The 23,919-nt window shown below is 41.2% G+C and overlaps 2 protein-coding genes across 8 annotated transcripts in view; one reads left to right on the forward strand and one right to left on the reverse strand.

Moving 5' to 3' along the window:
- The window catches only part of LOC139476898 (uncharacterized), a 41,693-nt gene extending 40,285 nt beyond the window's left edge, over positions 1-1,408 (reverse strand). For both annotated transcript variants that reach the window (XM_071259454.1, XM_071259452.1), the window contains exon 1: positions 1,247-1,408. The gene's annotated coding sequence lies outside the window, so the exon portion shown is untranslated. The remainder of the gene's footprint in view (positions 1-1,246) is intronic.
- The window catches only part of LOC139476904 (uncharacterized), a 41,829-nt gene that overhangs the window by 6,562 nt on the left and 11,348 nt on the right, over positions 1-23,919 (forward strand). For 4 of the 6 annotated variants that reach the window (XM_071259461.1, XM_071259463.1, XM_071259465.1 and 1 more), the window contains exons 2-9: positions 7,901-7,982; positions 10,577-10,699; positions 13,691-13,794; positions 15,060-15,215; positions 17,521-17,810; positions 19,838-19,955; positions 20,914-20,942; positions 23,466-23,607. In XM_071259461.1, coding sequence (XP_071115562.1) covers positions 7,901-7,982; positions 10,577-10,699; positions 13,691-13,794; positions 15,060-15,215; positions 17,521-17,810; positions 19,838-19,955; positions 20,914-20,942; positions 23,466-23,607 — 1,044 coding nt within the window. Of the gene's footprint in view, positions 1-5,924; positions 6,041-7,900; positions 7,983-10,576; positions 10,700-13,690; positions 13,795-15,059; positions 15,216-17,520; positions 17,811-19,837; positions 19,956-20,913; positions 20,943-23,465; positions 23,608-23,919 lie in introns of all 6 variants that reach the window. The other 2 variants (XM_071259464.1, XM_071259466.1) reach the window with 2 other exon arrangements.

The raw sequence follows: 23,919 nt of genomic DNA on the forward strand, positions 1-23,919 counted from the left end.
CAAAATGTTGGTTATAAAAACATGTTTTTGTCTGCATTCGAAGACATTTAACGGCTATTCGTTTCCAAACATGGTAAATATGAACCATATTAGAGTCGTCTACTGTTTATGTATCAACATATCAATATATCATCTCTTCTGCAACGCGAATTATACATTACTGTACACAGAGGCATATCGAATATCTCTTCACAACACGCTGGACATGTGACTTAAAATAATTTATTTTTCAACTGAACTATGGGCCGTTTTGCCTTATGTCTAAACATATCCCTCCCAGGGAATTCTAGAATTGATATTTTGTTCCAAACTGGAATTTGTTTATAGCTCTCACTTGAGATTATTCTGACATAAAGTTACATCCGATGTAATAATGTAAAATAGGCATTAAATCGTCTGACTTAATCTGCCTTGTTATTGTGGAAATACAAATCACCTCAACCATCACATTAGTGAAATCATATTATTATACTTATGTTATTCTTAATTGGAAGGTTTCCCATTTGGGATTTTTTGCTGACATTTTGGAACTGCAGACTTGGGGCCTAATTCCGGTCTCTGGCTGGTCTAGACTCGATAAATCACCCATTGGTAGCACCGACGTCAGTAAAGTGACAGTAACTGTATCTTGAAGTAAAGCATTGCGTTCTTGTATTTATTGTTCCGACTATATTCCACTTGTTATATATACTGTCATCATGGCAACCCCCTCCCCACACTCCCACCCACCCCCTCGAGTCACAGCATCCGTTAGCCAGTCACAGCAACATCAGTAACGACGAATACACAGCATAGGTACATCCACGCAATGAACATCATCAACTGTTAGACGGTCACTGCGTCCATCGTGGGCGATGGAGACGAATGCAGTCTATAAACAACCCATCCACTGTAAACGGATTTCACCTATTTGCTTGAGAAGTTTCAGGCTGCGAGTATGTTATATGTATACCTATGTCGTCATTTAGAAGTTACAAGGTTCACTTAGAATGTAAGAACAACTTTCTCAACTTAATCACAGGATCATGTTATTGATAATTAACAAACTCGCAGACGAGGCCGAAGGCTGCGATTTTTCCTCGACTGCGAGTTTGTTTGGGTTTTTTTTGGTTACATTGCCTTGTGATTTAATACAAGCTGGTGTTGCGCAAGTTCGGTAGCGGAAAACGCCGAGTATTTCACTGACGAATTCAGTTAACACATTTGCAAGTCACCCGCGCGAGTCTTCCTACATGGGTTTACTTACCTCAACAGCACCACGCTGGCAGTTCATATACCACAACTTCACTGGTCTTCCTTTTATGAACACACAGCTTCGTCATGACTATGTTTTGTCAGTGCTACAATGAAACGGGTCACCAAACACAGACAGACCTGCTGAACAAGCCACACTCGGCAGTGTGTGCACAGTCCGTGGTCCTGTGACGAGGGGGCTTAAATGTACTTCCTGGTTCGATAGACTTTGTACAAGTCTCCGAATAAAATCACTGCAGTTTAAATTTGCGATAACGAAAGTTTAAAATGAGGAACATTATTTTGTGTTTAGATCACAGACAGCGTTTTAAGTGTTGTTTTTGTGTGTGTTAATCTTCCTTCATTTGGTGTGATGTTTATATAATGATTATAACATTAGATCATATTCCGCATGTGTTTGTTTGTTTGTTTGTTTGTTTGCTGTATAACGCTGCAGAGGAAACGTGGGACCCTGTAATATGAAACTGTGTGATGTGCATGATTGTGTGTCGATGAGTTAGATTAAAGCAACAAACTTGACTATTTCCAGAATCTTTATTAATCTGCTCAAAGCAGAGTTCGTTGTACGATTCCGACTAAATCATAAGCATGTGTTTATGAATCAGTACCTAATAGTGTTCGCGAAAAGGTGAGCATATACTGACCCACCGGTGGCACCATCACAAACACATGCAAAGGCAAATCAAGTGTTCACCTAACGCACGTTGTCTGCCACTGACATTTTCTACAAATACAATCGCAACAGTTTCTAACGCCACATAACACAATAAAGTAGTCGCTATACCTACGGGGGCTGATATTTTGTATCGAGGTCAGATATTTTTTTCAGTACAGATACAAAACCAGATATATTTTTTGGTTTTAAACCATAAGCCTGATTTTTACAGAATTTCCACATTCTGTTATCTAAGTGATTCTTCGGGCGAGAAAGGCATGTTCGTTGGTTTCACGTAAGTGGTAAACGTCTTTAGAAGACCAGCATCACTTCGGGCTTTCCTCCCACATCAAGCAGACACTGCGAGATATACCGTTCAAACGACGTTAACGACGTTAACGACGTTACACACGCTCACTGGAAAGATGTAACGGGTCACGGTTTATCGGATTTCCTCTCTGTATCGAACTACCCTTCAACCAAACTACAGAGGTTTATCGTAATATTTCAATTATTATCATTATCATGACACAGATACATGATGATGTACATGCAAATCGATTTATTTGTACGATACAGTTTAACTTTGAAGCTACTTTACTACCAAACCTCTCACTGTATATAAACTGAAAAAGGTCCTCTCTCTGGTATGGGGGCGGTCGGGTAGTCTAGTGGTTAAAGCGTTCGCTCGTCACGCCTAAAACCCGGGTTCGATTCCCGACATGGTACAATGTGTGAAGTCCATTTCTGGTGTCCCCCGCAGTGATATTGCAGGAATATTGCTAAAAGCGGCGTAAAACCTCACTCACTCACTCAATCAATCAATCAATCAATCAATCAATCAATCACTCTCTGGTATGGGTTTGATTTCCCACGTGGTACACAAATTGTGAGGCATATTAAATCAACCATACTCACTCACTCACTCACTCACTCGCTCACATCCACAGCCTCAACCGCACTGTATTAACTGTTAGTTAATGGTATATGTTATTTAACTGTTAAAGAATCTCTATCAGTCATTGTATGAATTCCCAGAATACGATTATATGTAGAATCAAAATAAACTTCAGCAGAAGGCTGTGCTCCACACAATCACCTTCCTCACACTGACATGAAATGACATGTCAACCGTGTCAGAGGGTTAACAGCTTCTGTTAGTGTCAGGGTTTTCGGGGGAATCCCCCGGTTGGCCCTATCGTCCAAGGCGCCGCAATTCGCCGTGCATTGTTGCGTCCCTCAGGCACGCCTATGATTGTGGGTTCGAATCACGGGCTGTCAACAGCATACTCGTGGGTTTCACCGAAGTGGTAAACGTCTAAGACCTGTATCGCTTCGAGCTTTCCTCCCACATTCAGCTGACACGCCGTGATTGATATAACTGGAATACTGTTAAAAGCGGCGTTAAACACAGCTCACTCACTCATAAGTGGGAATAGGTGGTGAGGTGAGGTTTAACGTCACATTCAAGATTGTTACACTTATATAGCGACATGCATGTACGTGTGTGTGACTGCTTGTACTAGTCCGGGCCGATGCCGATTTATAGTGCTAGCACACTGAGATACCATGCCGCAGTTTAACATGAATACCCCACTCAGACTCCGAGCCGACCAGTCCGTGTTTTAGCCCCTTAATGTCGAGCGCCAGTGTAACAACAAGTACCATCTTTTAACGTCTTTTGGCATGACGCGGCAGGGAATGGAACCCCGGGCCTTCCGCTCTCCGGGCGGACGCTCTACCACTAGACCACTGAGGCGGTCTCAACGTGGGAGGAAATCCGAAAGCGACTTTCTTCTATCCTAGTAACTCCACGAACATGGTTATAGTGTTAACAAACCGAGGGTCATCATCGAGATACCCTCGTACCCTGAATTAAAAATAAGTTCAAAGTAACCAAATTTTTTATGAACATTTGTGTGTAACGGGAGTGCTATAGTGTCCATTTATGTATTTTCGTAAAGAGAAGAATTGTCAGATATTTGAACAATTACTATATTAAGTGTCATAAAAAAGCTTCCAAACTTTCTGATTTGTCAATTCTATTGAGCAAGTAAGGCACCTGTATCACTCTCTCTGTGTGGGCATCCATAGTCTTTGCTACTTTCCGTAATCTCGACAGATGGAATATACATGCTTGTCGTAAGAGGCGACTAACGGGATCGGGTGGTCAGGCTCGCTGACTTGGTTGATGCATGCTACCGTATCCCAATTGCGTGGATCGGTGCTCATGATGTCAAACTCTGGATTGTCTGGTCCAGACTCGATTATTTCAGACCGCCGTCATATAACTGAATGTGCGTTAACCAACAAACAAACAAACATTTTTTACATTGTCTGTAATTACTTATACGTCCGCCTTGTTGGATAAAGAACAAAACCTTTACGGCCTGTTAAATATTTTTTTACCCTGTTACTTGTACTCATTTTTGTTTGTTTTTATTTTGCTGTGAGTTCTATTTATTTGTACGCCAGTTGATATTCTCACGATCTTACCAAACTGAGAAAGACATGTTTTATTGACTGCACTGTATTTTAAAACTCCCGGACGTCTGATGAAACCTCCCGGATGTCAAATAGCAGGACACCATAAATTTGGTAGGTTGTAATTATGATATCTGCATTTTGTTTTCCTTCATTTGCTGTAGCATTGGACAGATTCATTCCTGTTCCTCTACGTCTTGGTTGGGAAATTCTTCGATGCGCGATAGACGTTGTTTTCACAAGTCTTTTCCTTTATAAGCGTGTATATATTACAATCAATTTGTAAAATGTGATTCTCTCAGGCAATTTATAAAATGTGTAAATATTTCAGTCATTTTGACTGAAAAATCTGTCCATTTCTTTCACAGATTGACTAAAACTGATTAAGACGATCAAAAAGGCCTATAAACATCACAATAGATTATAATGTAGGATTAGAAGCCAAACAATATAGAATATACTTTTCATCGTTACATTTTCAGTCTCTTGGTGATGATATTAAACATAATAAATGTTTGGAATTCGTTATCATAATAATACAGATGGACATATTTTCCAGTCAATTTGTAAAATAACTGAATATTCAGGCTTTTAATGAATTTCCTAAGTGAAAATTTGGCACATTTTGGCTGTAAAAATTATAAACACGATAAAATAAGCAATGCTCAGGAGAAATATTTATTTTGTGTTGCAAGTCTAAATAGTCTAAACGAAAATCGCACAATTACCAAGCAAGTGACTTATCAAAAGTTCGTCACCATTACCGATGCTGCCCACAAAGGTAGCTACATTTCCTTATTATTTCCAAAACTGTATTTCATTTTGTTGATAGATGTGACCCCTTATACTATCAATAAAAGTTACACATGCGCTTACGAATTGCGCAGCACAGGTTGCGAACTAGTCTATAAGTTTCTGCTATATCATCCGGGTACTCACGGGGGAAAACAATAACAAAGGCAACAACCAGTCCCGGGGAATTTCTTTAGACCAGTGCCCCTTTTAATGTGGTATCCTTGGCTTTCGCTTATAGAGGATCCTCTCCGTTTTAAATTAACCATTTTCCCTTTTCAAGATTTATTTCTTGATCATGTCAAAAGTGGGAGGAAGATGATTGCCTCCGAAAACGAAATCTCTTCATTTCGCCAACCTTAGTAACCTGAGTTTTAGCGGAGTATCATTCATAAACTTATTCTATTTTTATATTTTTTTCTTACAAATAGTCAAGTTGTGTCATTAAACAATGTCCGTACATTGAAGTGAATGAGTAGTTTTTATAACTTGAAGGTATACCGTTGATACGGAATGCCCGTCATCTTCGACATTACCGGAACCGTCTGAAAGCATATGTCCTAGTTACAAATTTGACTTCGCGATCACTTCTGTCGTTCTTAATGGACCTCCATGCTGAAATATTGGGACAAAAGTGAAACACAGGTAATTATTGTAAAGGTATGAACGTTATCGAGAAGAACAAGGTAAAGCCCGGGGATTTTATTCACACTTCTATTTCTCGAACTATTTTTCAAAGGGAGGTCACTCTAATCATCTGAGGTCAGACGCATAAACATCCAAAATGGCGACGTCTTGGTATCCACCTCTACCAACAGGATGGGAAGCTCGATGGGATCCGAACCAGAGGGCATAGTACGTTGTCGCACGTTGAATTCCTTACTTCATAGTCCTATTTAATTTATCTATATGGTCATAGGTTGTTTGCACATCATGTTACAAACACTGCAGCAAATTTATGCAGATAAATTACCGGAAATTGCACAGATATTTTTCGAAAGGTTGCGTTGATTGCGAAATTCCACCAACTCAAACGACGTATGTGTCATGCTAACCTACGAATGGTTTTGATAAATGGTGAAAGATAGAAAGGCTATTGTCCATATCACAACAGCCCCAACAAATCATGAAATAAATTATTAATAAGCTCTATTATTTACCTAATCTGCAAATTTATCTGTCTAAATTCAGGATTAAGCCTGTATTTACATTTAGCCCTATAGATTCTACTGACCTGAGCTGGCATATTTTCCATGCAGTTTAGCCTATAGCTAACTACAGTCTGTGACTTCCCTTTAAAAGTCCAGTTTCCACCTTTGCCGAACGAAGCTGGTATTATGGAGTTATATTTTGGCTGGACTAACGAGTCTATACATATTCCAATCAAAATAGCGTAACGACATCGAAATCTGATTTCTGTTGATAGCAGGATTTGCAAAGGATGTGCTCTGCCAAATCGGCATCAGCAGATATTTTCCAAATCTTACTGTATTTTTAATCAAGGGGCTCACGTGATTTGATTTATTTAGCGATGTAAGACCTCTTTTATCACAATATAGGTCTCTATTATCAGATTATTGATCAGATCGTCTTGACTGGGTGCCGCCATTTTGTTTGAAGCAAATGCTAGTGAAATATGATGTGGAATCTGATTGGTCAGTAGGAGAGGCATAAAAGGGACACAACTCATTCTAACCACTGGTGGCGCTACGATCAAGCCCAGAAACTCCAGTCTAGTACGGCAAGGGTGGAAACTGGACTTTTATGGTCAATCAACTCCCTTGCCTCGGGAAGATGAGCATGTCAGTACACTAAGTTATCCGAGCTTCAACACAACTGGACCCGTGAAGATCCGGGGTAGAATAGGTCTTCAGCAACCCAAGCTTACCCTAAAAGGCGACAGTGCTTGTTGTAAAAGGCGACTAACGGGATCGGGTGGTCAGGCTCGCTGACTCGGTTGAAGCATGTCATTGATCCCAATTGCTTGGACCGATGCTCATGATATCAATCACGGGATTGTCTGGTCCAGACTTGATTATTTACAGACCGCCGTCATATAGCTGGAATATTGCTGAGTGTGGCGTAAAACAACAAACCAACCAGCCAACCAATCAACACAACCGAAAATGATGAATTAAGAAGGAATACATAAGCACCAAACTTGCACTTTGAGACAACCATAGTTCAACACAACAGTATTTGTAGTTGAATGGGATGTGAAACCCAGAAATAATCTTGATTTATGGGTCACCTGCCCGACTGTCTTGTTGGGTTTGAAGTAGGGCTGGGACGATACACCAACTGTGCAATTCGATAAGTATCACAATACCTTACTCACAATCAGATATGCAATACTTGCATGTCCTTTTACCTGTGGTGCGAAAGCCATCTTTTTCATAGACGGGATGGCCAAATACCTGGCACACTGATGATTTACAGTTGGCAGTGTGAAGTATTGCACAACAAATAAAAATATTTATGTTTTCCCTATTAACTTGCAGTGCTGATCAATGTTTAGTGGAACAGTTATTAAATCAAACATTTAAGGTCAGAATCGATATTTTTAACTTCGTGTGCGACTGTGAATGATGTTTGTATGGAGAAGTAAAAAATCGCAATCCACCGATGCATCAGTGTATCATCCCAACACTAGTCTAAAGATTATGATTATGTCAAACACTGCTGATATGTGTGGTGATTTTGTTTTTCTTCCAGTTTCTTCATCGACCATGTCAACAAGGGGACATCATGGGAGGATCCCCGCTTCAAGAAACCAACCCAGCCTCAAGCTGCTCAGGTATCGTCTCCATCACTTCGCTCATTATTCATGTTACCATGGTTACACAAGTTAATAACACATTTCACTTTATTCACATTTAAAAAAAAAAAATCCTTTTACACACATTCCAACAACGTGAACTTAGATCTTGATGGATTGTGTTGGGTACCATTCCAACTTAGTATTATCATGATTATGCAGACAGTGGAAATTGTAATTGTAGATCATGATAGGTCATGAAGATTCAAGAAATTGTTGGGGAATACGATTAGTGCCTGTGATCATTTGATCAAATAAGATTTTATATTTAGAATTGTGGAACATTGAATATGAATAAGCCGCATGTATCATAAGTATTGTTTTTATTGAACTGGTAAACTTATTGTCTTGAAATGGGGTTAAAATTCTGGGTTTGAATTCGTCTCCAGGAACCCATACATGTCATATGAGGCAACAATGTGGAGTGCTTTACTGCGTGTTGTACCCTGAAGGAGTGGATCGTTTTTCATAATAATAATATTAATAATAATAATCACTGGTATTCCTGGTTAGATCTTTGTACGTACAGACCACCTTGATCATGTTGATCATGATGTTGATGTTGTTGACTTGCATAAAACAACATTTACTTACACCAACGGGGCGGTCAGGTAGCCTAGTGGTTAAAGCATTCGCTCATCATGCCGAAGACCCGGGTTTGATTCCTGACATGGGTAAAATGTATGAAGCCCATTTCTGGTGTCCCCCGTTGTGATATTGCTGGAATATTGCTAAAAGCGACATAAAACAATACTCACCCAGTCTACTTACACTCACAGATGTACCAGGGCCCACAAGGAGATTGTAACTCCCAGACATGAACATTGATTAAAAAAGTCTCAATGCTGCACACGTAGTCCTGCAGTTGCTTAGCGCCGTTGTGCGTGCTTCATCACGATGGGTGCAGTGCTTCATCACTGACACAAGGTGGCAACGTCATATATAATTTAGGCTGCCTCAAATATGATCAATGTCAATTTGAGATTTCTGTTCATGTATATCATGCAGGGATGCAACTTAATTTGAAACATTTACTGGTATTTTCCCGAAATAGTGAAGGCACATATACATCATAAAAGAATACCTCGAGAACTTAACATTCTACTGACCGTCAACGTGTGATCTCTTTTTGTTTGTTGTTTAATGCCGCACTCAGCAATATTCCAGCTACAACTGTGGTCTGTAAATGTTCAAGTCTGGACCAGACAATCCAGTGATTGATATCATGAGCATCGATCTATGCAATTGGGATACGATGACATGCATCAACCAAGTCAGCGATCCCGTTTGTCGCCTCTTGCAACAAGCATAGTTGCCTCTTACAACAAGCATAGTTGCCTCTTAAAACAAGCATAGTTGCCTCTTACAACAAGCATGGGTTGCTGAAGACTGATTCTAACCTGGACCTTCACGGGGTTCAGCTACACTGACACAGGTTGGGCATGTGGTGGCTAGTGCCAGCTTGCATCGTCGTCATGGAAACACTGTGTTCAGTTATAGCAACAACATCTACACTATTAGCATGATGAGCTTTGTGAGGTTACTGAAAGATCAACTATATGTGTTAAATGTGTGGCAATGTGTTTTGTCCTTTGTCCACCTGAGCTTCCACATGTGCTTTTTGTGTAAGAGACGTACACGTGATGGGTTCTCAATTAAATTAGTTAATTAGTTGTTAATTTAAAAGCAAGATTAAAGTAATGGAAAGTGACTGGATTAATTATTAATTGGGGTGCCATAATTTTGGTCTGTAGAGTTGTGTCCCTTTGTTGTGACAGGATCTTATGTTAATGGGTTGGAAGATTCACCCAGATGTGAACAACCTGTTGAGTGCAATCTCATTTTAATCAGATCTTAGTTCTCGCTGCCACTAGACAAAGATCTGAGGACATCCCATTACGGATCACGTCAGACCGACCTTGCACAAACGTTGACTAGCCAATGGAATGACTGACAAGAAGTCGACATTAGCTAATCAGAAGGCAGCTTCTTGTGTTACAGCACTAATTTCCAATTGGAGACTACACTTCGAAACATATTTAGACAAATTCTCGATTAAAAATTTGAAATCTCAACAAAAGAACATTCTGGAATGGCTAATAGATGGTCTAGATTGTATGGATTCAGTCATCAAGCCCATAACTATCATTCGGAGTACCCCGTGTAAACCTTTTCAAGGTTGCATAGTTAGAAATCACATTCCAACTGTCACTTTCATGATCTGGGAAGCGACGCTCTGATTCGTTGGATGAAAGGTCGCTCTGACATGACCCAAATGGGATGTCGCCAGATCTTTGTTTAGCAGATGCAAGATCTTATTTTAATCAGATTGTGTTCAGGATTGTTGTTAATTTTGTAAATATGTGTGACCATTACTTCGGTCTTTTCTCCCTCATGAAGCTGACAGGTTGGGATGTAACTGAAATTTTGCTCAAAACTGTATTAACGCAAACCATGACTTAGAACAATATCAATAAGATAAAGCTAGCCGATTTCAAGGAATCCCATCACCTGTACGTCTGCATGCTTACATGCTGTGGTATCCATGGTAACCCATATTGTGTCCTGCCCAGGCACTCAGCCACACTGGTGGAGCTTCCCAATCCCAACATGCACAGCACAGGGGTCAAGGTCAACGAGGGGAGAGCATCGCTATGCGAGATATGCAAAGACGTGGGCCTGGCACACAGTCACAGGTCCGTGAGAAGCAGGCATGGGTGTCTTGTGCTGTGGGATACACAGTTTTAGCACAGAACTATGGTTGGGGCTAAAAATGATATGTTCTTATTATTATAATTTAACATAGGGGTTGATCATCTTCCCGAGGCAAAGGCGTTAACTGACAATAAAAGTCCAGTTTCCACCCTTGCCGAATTAGGCTGGGATTCCGGAGTTAAATTTTGGCCGAACTAACAAGTCTATGCATAGTCCAATCAAAGTCGCGTAACAAACTGGACAACCGGTTCCTAAACAATATGGATTCAACGTGCAGATTTTGGTCGACTGCAGGATTTGCAAAGTATGTGTACTGTCACCTGGGTGTCGACAAATGTTTCGCAAATCTTTTCATGTTTTTGATCAAGGGGCTCAAGTTATTTGATACATTTCGCAGGGTAAGACTTGTTTTGTTACAGTATATATCTTGATTATCACATGATTATTGATCAGATCGTTTTGACTGGGCACCTCCATTTTGTTTGAAGCAAATGCATGTGATATGAGAGATGGAATCTGATTGGTCAATAGGAGGGACAGAGAATGGACATAACTCTTAATAGCCACTGGTGTCGCTATGATTGACCCCAGAAATCCCAGCCTAGAAACGGAAACTGGACTTTTATAGTCAATTAAAGCCCTTGCCTTGGGGAAGATGGGGATTGATAGATTTGTTTAAAAAGCTGCAGCTATACTATCGACAAAACATAAGGGAACTAATGATTTGATGTAGCTATCGTTGAGGTGTACATTAGCAATATCGCGGACTTGCGTCTGAAAGGAACATCTAATCACAATCAAATTTCGCATCTTGCATGAAACGCACATGATGCACGTGCACACATAAGCAGCAGTGTGTGCACCCTAATACAGTTGAACTAAGCAGATGCTTAAAACTGCAACCAAATAGTATTGCAAAGAACAGACAAAATGGCGAATTATCTTCGATAAGAAGGGTTATGGACATTGGACTGGCCGTAAGACCCCTGACACGTCCCTAATAGAGAATCTGTGGTATGTTATCGAGTGACCCAGCACTGCCAACGTTGCCCAGCTAAGGGTAACTCTTCAGACAGAATGACGGTCAATACCAAGGGCAACCATACATGTTATTCAACAGTGTGTCATCAAGGTGTCGTGCATGTATCACCCAATGTGATGGAATTTATTTTCAGACATTTATCGTAATAACACCGTCACCATCATTTCATCAGTTCCTTTATTTTTAGTCGGTAGGATATATTGGAGAACTGTAACGCTTGCTTTGTTTGTATGTACATATTTTCTTGTGTGCTTTCCATGAGATGGTGCAGTGGTGGTGGTCGTGATGCTTCATTATGGGGAAGTTTTGGAAAGACTCACATGCACATGGTGTATAATATAAAATGTATGGAATCGGTACAAATTGGGTATCAGAAAGTCCCAGAGTGGATGAATTATTGACATTGTTATAAAAGTTGAACATTGATATTAAAGTTAAACATTTATGTTAAAGTTAAACATTGATATTGATATTAAGCATTGTTATTAAAGTTATACATTGATGTCAAAATTATACATTGTTACTAAAGTTATACATTGATATTAAGTTAAACATTGCTATTAAAGTTCTACATTGATGTCAAAATTATACATTGTTACTAAAGTTATACATTGATATTAACATTATACATTGTTATTGAAGTTGTACATTGATATTAACGTTATACATTGTTATTGAAGTTATACATTGATATTCAAGTTATACATTGTTATTAAAGTTATACATTGATGTCAAAGTTATACATTGTTACTAAAGTTATACATTGTTATTAATGTAGCTGGGCAGTATTCCATCTTTTCAACAAGCTATTTTTTAACACATTGCTCACTCCTGCCTCCCTTGGTCTTACAAACACAGACATAATTTTTTATATTCCTTTGCTAATTTTTAAGCATTTTTTAAAATATGATGCCGTTAATTACTTTATTAACTTTTAGTTTTCTTGTAATTGATTCATTAAACACAGTTAGGCCACACTTTCTTTTTAACGTTTCACGGACCTGCCTACCCAACTGAAAAGCAGCCGGTCTAAGAAATAAATTATGCCTCTCCCTAGTAATATAGACCCGCTTATACAATATAAAATGTTATGATTTTATATAAGTTCCATGTCTACTTTCAGTGATGCAAGAGGACTACGGCAGTTATATAACCACGGCAGAATAACTTTCACATAAATAAATAAGGCTTGAAAAAATAAAAAAATTGGTTCTCAGGCAATGGTTTTTGAAAATATAGTGCGTGCGGGCGGGTTTTTTTTGTTTTTTTTCCTCGTTCAAACTAGTATGTAACCAATAAACAGTTCTGTGATCAATAAACAATTGTGTACAATCAACCTGGGAAAGGGCCTCCCTACATAAATGTATTCCTTGATGAGTAAAATACTGGAATACAGTATTTGACAACCGTTGGACTTGGAATATTTAACATGTTTAATGATTTTGGTTGTTTTTTTAAAAATGGAAATAAAAACTAAATGTGTGGTGAACTTTATGATGATGCGGGCAGTGCCTGAGAACCAAGAATTATATTTTTAAACTAAATGATTGCCGTTTAATTTTATTTTTACTGAAACCGACATTATGTGGAAAAGCTGGATTAAATCCGTGAAAATTAAAATTAAAGTGTGGCCTTAGAGAAGAACCTGAACAAGGAAAACTTAGTCGATGCAGTGTGAGAATATAATTGAAAGTGGTGTTGACGCCTACTCACACGTACTTATATCACATGTTCAGTGACGCAAATTTTGGGGTCAATTTATTGTATTACTTTGAACATTTGGAAGAAAACTACCAGCATCTTAAATGTGTTAAAACTAAGCCAGTTTCTTGCTGCTCTGATGTGTTTAGATAGCAATGAGCATAATGATACGATTGCCTGTTATTATACTTCATGCCTAAATCATATGACTTTTGCATTATTGCCATAGCAACAAGACACCTCACTTTCGAGAGCAGACAGTGCTATTGTACAGAAGGTCAAGGCTTTTCTGCCCACCTGCCCGGAAACTGTCATCAAGCAAACTCTCATCAAGTAAGTATAATGCTGTACCTTTTAGATAGCCATGGTCATAAAATAGGACCCCAAGCTATCAAGACTGCCAAGGCACCACTACTGTTCAGAGCACCGCCAGGCTTTTGAGGTGCCCATTGCTCCACAACTGTGTAGAGCTCCGCCTTCGGGGTGCCTAAGGTACCACAACTGTGTGGAGCTCCGCCCAGCCTTCTAGGTGCCCAAAGTACCACAACTGTGTAGAGCTCTGCCCACTGTGTGGAGCTCCGCCCAGCATCCTAGGTACCCATTGCTCCACAACTGTGTAGAGCTCCGCCTTCTAGGTACCCAAGGTTCCACAACTGTGTAGAGCGCCGCCCAGCCTTCTAGGTGCCCAAGGCACCACAACTGTGTGGAGCTCCACCCAGCCTTCTAGGTACCCAAGGTACCACAACTGTGTGAAGCTCCGCCCAGCCTTCTAGGTGCCCAAGGTACCACAACTGTGTAGAGCTCCGCCCAGGCTTCTAGGTGCCCAAGGTACCACAACTGTGTAGAGCTCCACCCAGCCTTCTAGGTACCCAAGGTACCACAACTGTGTAGAGCGCCGCCCAGCCTTCTAGGTGCCCAAAGTACCACAACTGTGTAGAGCTCCACCCAGCCTTCTAGGTGCCCAAAGTACCACAACTGTGCAGAGCTCCGCCAAGCCTTCTAGGTGCCCAAGGTACCACAACTGTGTAGAGCTCCGCCTTCTAGGTGCCCAAGGTACCACAGCTGTGTAGAGCTCTTCCCAGCATCCTAGGTACCCAAGGTACCACAGCTGTGCAGACTGTACAGCATTACTTGTCCTGAAGGTTGGCTGGACCTGCTGGATGTCCTGGTGGTTGTCTCCAACTAAAATCCCAGGGCCCTCCCCTCCCCCTCCCCTCACCCTCTCCTGTCCCCCTCCCTTTCCCCCTCCACTCTTCTCCTCCACTCTTCTCTTCCTCCACCCCCCCCCCCCACCCCCCCCCCCCCCCCCACCCCCCCCACCCACCCCTTCTTTCCCCACATGAAACAATATTTCAAGTTGAATCTATTCAAAAAGAGGTCTACTCATTGGTTTAAGAATACTCATTAGACAGATCCCAAGGGAGTAAAAGTATAACGCCTATACAAAGCTATCAATATCCTAGTGAGTTAATACATGTCAGTAATTGCTCAACGTGTCAGTGACTCCGAGCCCTGTCTGGATGGCTCAGTGATGCAACATGTAACTTGTATGCAGCTTCTGCAGCTTCTATGATGATGATGATGCTTGTTGCCAACAGGAACCACAACCACTACGGGCACACTGTGTCGGAGCTGTTGGGGAAGGGGTACACCAAGGAGCAACCGGTGTTACAGCTGACCAACACCCCAGCCTCTCGACTCAGGGACATGTTTCCAGCGGCCACGGCCGGGGTCATCCAGGACGTGCTCGCCATGTAAGTTACCACAGCTGTATCCCAGTTGCCATGGTTTCCTAATACAGGCCATGTAAGTTACATCTCAGTTACCATAGATACATTTAAGTTGCCATGGTTTCACAGTATTGGCCATGTATGAAATTTTATCATTTTATCACAATTACCACATATACACCAGTATTTGCCATGGAAGTAATACTTTAATTACCATAGTTTCCCAGTATTTGCCATGGAAGTAATGCTTTAATTACCATAGTTTCACAGAAGTTGACATGGTGGTAACACTTTAATTACCATTGATAACCATAGTTTCCCAGTATTTACCATGGAAGTAATACTCTAATTACCATAGTTTTCCAGTATTTTGCACGGAGGTAACGCTTTAATAACCATAGTTTCCCAGTATTTGGCATGGAGGTAAAGCTTTAATAACCATAGTTTCCCAGTATTTTGCATGGAGGTAACGCTTTAATTACCATAGTTTCCCAGTATTTGCCATGGAAGTAATACTTTAATTACCATAGTTTCCCAGTATTTGCCATGGAAGTAATACTTTAATTACCATAGTTTCCCAGTATTTGCCATGGAAGTAATACTTTAATTGCCATAGTTTCCCAGTATTTGCCATGGAAGTAATACTTTAATTACCATAGTTTCCCAGAATTTGCCATGGAAGTAATACTTTTATTACCATAGTTTCACAGAAGTTGACATGGTGGTAACACTTTAATTACCATTGATAACCATAGTTTCCCAGTATTTGCCATGGAAGTAATGCTTTAATTACCATAGTTTTCCAGTATTTGCCATGGAAGTAATGCTTTAATTACCATAGTTTTCCAGTGTTTGATTTGTTAGGTACATCACAATTACCATAGTATTCTAATTGGAGTTTGTCATGCTCGTGCAGGTGTGAATGTTGACCAAACTTACCTGTAAATCATGGTGAGTGTTGACCTCTTGCAGGTGTGAATGTTGACCTTTACAGGTGTGAACAGGTGTGAATGTTGACCTTTACAGGTGTGAACAGGTGTGAATGTTGACCTTTACAGATGTGAACAGATGTGAATGTTGACCTTTACAGGTGTGAACAGGTGTGAATATTTACCTTTACCATGTTTACAGGTGTGAAAGTTGACATTTACAGGTGTGAATGTTGACCTTTGCAGGTGTGAATGTTGACCTTTGCAGGTGTGAACAGGTGTGAATGTTGACCTTTACAGGTGTGAACAGGTGTGAATGTTTGCCTTTACAGGTGTGAATGTTGACCTTTACAGGTGTGAATGTTGACCTTTGCAGGTGTAAATGTTGACCTTTACAGGTGTGAACAGGTGTGAATGTTGACCTTTACAGGTGTGAACAGGTGTGAATGTTGACCTTTACAGGTGTGAACAGGTGTGACTGTTTGCCTTTACAGGTGTGAACAGGTGTGAATGTTGACCTTTACAGGTGTGAACAGGTGTAAATGTTGACCTTTACAGGTGTGAACAGGTGTGAATGTTTGCCTTTACAGGTGTGAATGTTGACCTTTACAGGTGTGAATGTTGACCTTTGCAGGTGTAAATGTTGACCTTTACAGGTGTGAACAGGTGTAAATGTTGACCTTTACAGGTGTGAACAGGTGTGAATGTTGACCTTTACAAGTGTGAACAGGTGTGAATGTTGACCTTTGCAGGTGTAAATGTTGACCTTTACAGGTGTGAACAGGTGTAAATGTTGACCTTTACAAGTGTGAACAGGTGTGAATGTTGACCTTTACAGGTGTGAATGTTGACCTTTACAGGTGTGAATGTTGACCTTTGCAGGTGTGAATGTTGACCTTTACAAGTGTGAACAGGTGTGAATGTTGACCTTTACAGGTGTGAACAGGTGTGAATGTTGACCTTTACAGGTGTGAATGTTGACCTTTACAGGTGTGAACAGGTGTAAATGTTGACCTTTACAAGTGTGAACAGGTGTGAATGTTGACCTTTACAGGTGTGAATGTTGACCTTTACAGGTGTGAATGTTGACCTTTGCAGGTGTGAATGTTGACCTTTACAAGTGTGAACAGGTGTGAATGTTGACCTTTACAAGTGTGAACAGGTGTGAATGTTGACCTTTGCAGGTGTGAATGTTGACCTTTACAAGTGTGAACAGGTGTGAATGTTGACCTTTACAGGTGTGAACAGGTGTAAATGTTGACCTTTACAAGTGTGAACAGGTGTGAATGTTGACCTTTACAGGTGTGAATGTTGACCTTTGCAGGTGTGAATGTTGACCTTTGCAGGTGTGAATGTTGACCTTTGCTGATGTGAACAGGTGTGAATGTTGACCTTTGCAGGTGCAGCAACAATGAGGAGGAAGCCAAGGATCAGCTGATCGATCTTGGTTTTCAGCCAGCTCACGGCTCACGCAGTACAAGTCGAACAGTGTCTCCGAGCCACTCCCCTCGCCATCACGAGACGACTTCCCACTCTAGCTCCACCCACTCTAGCTCCTCCCACCTCAGCCCCCGCCACACAACGTCCGGACACCGGCGCTCGAGTGGCAACCACTCACGCCACTCGGCTACGTCTCCACAACCAACAGCGCAAGACAGGCCGAACATGTCCGAGGCAGAGAAGGAGAGAGGTGTGTTGGATACTTGTTGCAATTCAATTTCATTTGAATTAGATCACTCTACGATCAGACCCTTGACTGCCAAATCTGGGTGGGGTAGCCTAGTGGTTAAAGTGTGGGTACAATGTGTGAAGCCCATTTCTGTCGTCCCTCGCCATGATATTGCTGGAACATCGCTAAAAGTGGCGTAAAACTATACTCACTCATACCCTCACTCTACCTCGATTAATATATATGTATTTTGACAAAAGAAAACAAATATTCCTTAAGTGGTACTCTTTCTTGGATATAGATTCTGCTCAGAGAAGACAGGGAGTATAAAATATCCGGCACAATATAATGATCTGGCTCACAATCAGTTTTCTTACTGCATACTTCTGGGTGGAAGGGGGTGTTTAGCGACCAGAGGAAAGTTATGAATTAATCAAGGTATTAAGGATGTATTTTACGATGATATAAAATATTAATTGACCTAATTTGATAAAACAATGCATATGCTCATATCAACTAGCCAGTATGATGATGTCACGATGTTGTTGTGCAGTTGATTCGGAGACAGGAATTCTAACATAACCATAACCCTACTGAAAAAGGTTTAATTCAGAGAAATCGCTTGAATCTGTTGATTCCATCTTCCCAAAGCTGAAGCAAGGGAGATTACTGACTAGAAAGTCCAGTTTCCACCCTTGCCGAATTTTGGCTGGAATTTCGTGGCTTTATGGTAGCGCCACCAGTGGCTATTAGGAGTCACTCCTATTGACCAATCAGATTTCACCTCATATCACTTGCATTTGCTTCAAACAAAATGGCGAGGCCCAGTCAAGACCATCTGATCATTATCTATATTGTAATAGGGGGCACGGGTGGCCCAGTCGTTTAAGGCGTCGCGATTCGCTGTGCAGAGTTGCGTCCCTTGGGCACGCCAGAAACCTATGATTGTGGGTTCGAATCCTTGGTTCGCCCCGATTATGTTTCTAGGTTTGTCAGCACCATACCCATGCTCGTGGGTTTCACCGAAGTGGTAAACGTCTGAGACTTGCATTGCTTCAGGCTTTCCTCCCGCATTAAGTTGACACGCCGTGATATGACTGGAATAATGTGAAAAGAGGTGTTAAACCCAACTCACTCACTCACTCACTCACTATATTGTAATAAAACGGGTCTTACCTCATAAAGGGCATCAAATCACCCAATCTCATTGAAATCAGATCTCTTAGTTCTCGCTACCGCTAAACAAAGATCTGAGGACATCCCATTACAGATCACGTCATAACGACCTTTAATCCAACCAATCAGAACGTCGCTTACCAGATCATGAAAGTGACAGTCGGAGTGTGTTTTCTGATCATGCAACCTCTAAAACTTGAACTTGTACAAAAAAAATGTAAAAAAAACAACCTCAAAACTCAAAATATTTAACAGAGGGTATTCGCGAGCTTTACCACACAAGTTTCAAACTGGCGACTACGCTTCGAAACATATTTTGATGTATTCTCGATTAAAAAAAATTAAAACTGATAAGAAGAACATTCTGGAATGGCTTATAGATGGCCTAGATTGTATGGATATAATCATGAAACCCATAACTGTCGTTCAGAATACCCTGTGTTAAATATTTCGTGGTTGCATGATCAGAAAACACGTTCCGACTGTCACTTTCATGATCTGGTAAGCGACGCTCTGATTGGTTGGATGAAAGGTCGTTCTGACGTGACCCTTAATGGGATGTCCTCAGATCCTTGTTTAGCGATAGCGAGAACTAAGATCTGATTTTAATGAGATTGCCAACAGCAGATATTTTACGGCCGTTTCTTACAGTTCATGGAAAGTATGTCTGAAACATATAAATGTTGATAAATGTTTTTAGGTTCTTTTTACGGTTTATGAGTTAGATAAACGATTACCCTCTGGTATTTATGAGATTTAAGACTCTCATCCTTATAATTGAGGTTTATCTCGAGGATGAGGATCTTTAATCTCATAAAAAAACATCTGATGTGTTTTATCCTACACATAAGTATTTCTTTGTTCATGTTCAGTGAAGTCCAAGCTCAAGTCACAGTATCCCAATGTTGGTGCCGACATTGTGACAATGGCGCTAGAAGCTACAGGCTACAACGAGGAGAGCGCCAAGAGAGTTCTTGGTGGGACATACAGGTGGGTAGAACTTAGACCGGTACCCATGGCGAGTCAATGTAGGAGATAGCAGTTCATATTGAGGCGGGGGCACGGGTGGCCCAGTCGTTTAAGCGCCGCGATTCGCCGTGCAGAGTTGCATGGGTACAATGTGTGAAGCCCATTTTTCAGTGTCATTCATCGTGATATTGCTGGAATATTGCTAAAAACGGCGTAAAACCATACTCGCTCACTCTCTATGTAACGCTAGTGTCCAGTTGCATACAACTGCTCAAAAGTGCTGTCGAGCCTGAACATGTCTGAATATGTCTTCAATCTAGATTTGAAAGTACAAAGTTCTGCAGCCTATCAACAAGTAGGAGTTTGTTCCAGATGTATACTTCATTCATTTCTCTTGCATTGATTAGTACAAGTATAAAGCCTTGAAAAGAGAACCTCACCAGAGTGTCTCTTGATATCAACATGAGTTTTTCCACTTTTATCAACCAGTGTTGATATATTTCGTATCCAAAGAAGCTCTGGTGATATTTTATTTATCATCCAACATCATTCTTCCAACTTTTTCAGTTTGTAGACAGTAATAGGTAGTGTCTTGAGTGTAAAAAGTACTGCTAACAGCTTCAGTAGCAGAGCCATTAGCGGTTTCATCTGATTGTGATGTCATGGTAACCAATGATGTCACAATGGTCTGCAAAGCATTGTGATGCAATTTCATTGCAGTGATATCTACAATATAGATATCGCTTGATCTCATTCAAGTAAGATCTCCTGTGGGAGCCAGTTTTGGATGATAAAGTTGGTTTAATACTATCGCAATGCTCTTGCAATAATGAAAATAGCCCCAACTGTCCACTAGTATTTACATACAGCACCTTCATACCACCAGTGTAAGAACATTGCAAGTGTGGTAAATATAAATGTCCTTTGATGTGACGTGTTTTACTGTTATCAGGTGCTCATTACCATATTCTTTTTTCAGCTCAAAAAATCAGTCTTCTGGACAACGAGGTAAGTATCCAATACATGGACCCCTCAAAAACATATTTAGGCATGTGCTGTTTTGTTTTATGCATGCCAACAACATAACAAGAAAAGTCACTTTTATCATCCATCTTTTTCTCTGTGAATGTCATTTCAATATTGGGAGATGGGGGCACGGGTGGCCCAGACGTCAAAGGTGCCCCAGTTCATATGATTGTGGGTTTGAATTCCACTTCGCCCCAATTATGTTTCTAGGTTTGTCGGCACCATACCTGTGCTCGTTGGTTTCACCGAAGCGGTAAATGTGTTAGACCAGCATCATTTCGGGCTTTCCTTCCAATCAAGCTGACACGTTATGATATGACTGGAATACTGTTCAAAGCATATGACTGGAATACTGTTAAAGCAGCGTTAAACCAAACTCACTCACTCACTCACTCAACAGGATTTGGGTAATACCAGGTGAACTGCAATATTCAGGTTTTTTCTGCTATTTCTAGTTTCATTTTGTAAAAGATGTGTAATAGTTTGAATAAAACCATGTCATACTCGGAAAACTCCATAGTTTACTGCGGCATGAAGAACTCTCACTCTGTGTTCAATGTCCCTTATAGGCCACCCTAGTTTACCGTGGCATGAAGAACTCTCACTCCGTGTTCCATGTCCCTTATAGGCCACCATAGTTTACCATGTCATGAAGAACTCTCACTCTGTGTTCCATGTCCCTTATAGGCCACCATAGTTTACCATGTCATGAAGAACTCTCACTCCGTGTTCCAAGTCCCTTATAGGCCACCATAGTTTACCATAGCAGGAAGAACTCTCACTCCGTGTTCAATGTCCCTTATAGGCCACCCTAGTTTACCATAGCAGGAAGAACTCTCACTCCGTGTTCAATGTCCCTTATAGGCCACCCTAGTTTACCATAGCAGGAAGAACTCTCACTCCGTGTTCAATGTCCCTTATAGGCCACCCTAGTTTACCATAGCAGGAAGAACTCTCACTCCGTGTTCAATGTCCCTTATAGGCCACCCTAGTTTACCATAGCAGGAAGAACTCTCACTCCGTGTTCCATGTCCCTTATAGGCCACCCTAGTTTACCGCGGCATGAAGAACTCTCACTCCGTGTTCCATGTCCCTTATAGGCCACCCTAGTTTACCATAGCAGGAAGAACTCTCACTCTGTGTTCAATGTCCCTTATAGGCCACCCTAGTTTACCATAGCAGGAAGAACTCTCACTCTGTGTTCAATGTCCCTTATAGGCCACCATAGTTTACTGTGGCATGAAGAACTCTCACTCCGTGTTCCATGTCCCTTATAGGCCACCATAGTCTACCATGGCATGAAGAACTCTCACTCCGTGTTCCATGTCCCTTATAGGCCACCATAGTCTACCATGTCATGAAGAACTCTCACTCCGTGTTCCATGTCCCTTATAGGCCACCATAGTTTACCATGGCATGAAGAACTCTCACTCCGTGTTCCATGTCCCTTATAGGCCACCCTAGTTTACCATGGCATGAAGAACTCTCACTCTGTGTTCAATGTCCCTTATAGGCCACCATAGTTTACCATGGCATGAAGAACTCTCACTCCGTGTTCCATGTCCCTTATAGGCCACCATAGTTTACCATGGCATGAAGAACTCTCACTCTGTGTTCAATGTCCCTTATAGGCCACCATAGTTTACCATGTCATGAAGAACTCTCACTCCGTGTTCCATGTCCCTTATAGGCCACCATAGTTTACCATGTCATGAAGAACTCTCACTCTGTGTTCAATGTCCCTTATAGGCCACCATAGTTTACCATGGCATGAAGAACTCTCACTCTGTGTTCAATGTCCCTTATAGGCCACCATAGTTTACCATGTCATGAAGAACTCTCACTCCGTGTTCCATGTCCCTTATAGGCCACCCTAGTTTACCATGGCATGAAGAACTCTCACTCTGTGTTCAATGTCCCTTATAGGCCACCATAGTCTACCATGTCATGAAGAACTCTCACTCCGTGTTCAATGTCCCTTATAGGCCACCATAGTTTACTGTGGCATGAAGAACTCTCACTCCGTGTTCCATGTCCCTTATAGGCCACCATAGTTTACCATGTCATGAAGAACTCTCACTCTGTGTTCAATGTCCCTTATAGGCCACCATAGTTTACTGTGGCATGAAGAACTCTCACTCCGTGTTCCATGTCCCTTATAGGCCACCATAGTTTACCATGGCATGAAGAACTCTCACTCCGTGTTCCATGTCCCTTATAGGCCACCATAGTTTACCATGGCATGAAGAACTCTCACTCCGTGTTCCATGTCCCTTATAGGCCACCATAGTTTACCATGGCATGAAGAACTCTCACTCCGTGTTCCATGTCCCTTATAGGCCACCATAGTTTACCATGGCATGAAGAACTCTCACTCTGTGTTCCATGTCCGTTATAGGCCACCATAGTTTACCGCGGCATGAAGAACTCTCACTCCGTTTTCCATGTCTGTTATAGGCCACCATAGTTTACCGCGGCATGAAGAACTCTCACTCTGTGTTCCAGCTTCTGCCAGTGCCAGCTCCAGCTCACAAAACGGTCGCTCAGCCTCAAATAATGCTCCAGTTGCCATGGCATCTGAGGCCAGCCTTGACCCTGTGGCGTTTACTGGAGAGCGCCCTACAGCCAGCGAAGGAAGGACTCAAGGGTAGGACTGACTAGCGAGGACATTTTTGGACAGACTTGTTGGGGAATTGTTGAAAAATTTTGATACCAAAAGATTTGGCCAGTAAATCAGTGGATGATTGAAAATGAAATAATCTTGGCCTGGTTTGTGTCATTGTAAAGGAAATGTTATGACGATTTATCGTGTTTGTCATTGTAAAATTTCTAATTGAGTCGTAAAAATCCCTTGGATTATTAATTTTTTAGTGATATTTGCTGTTGGCAGTATGAAAAACCTTGTTATTTTGGCTCAATTTTTTTAAATTTTTAAGGACAGCAGATCTGTAAAACAAGC

Source organism: Haliotis cracherodii, unplaced genomic scaffold, assembly GCF_022045235.1.
Source record: "Haliotis cracherodii isolate W230 unplaced genomic scaffold, xgHalCrac1.p SCAF_30, whole genome shotgun sequence".
In the NCBI taxonomy this organism is placed as follows: domain Eukaryota; kingdom Metazoa; phylum Mollusca; class Gastropoda; order Lepetellida; family Haliotidae; genus Haliotis; species Haliotis cracherodii.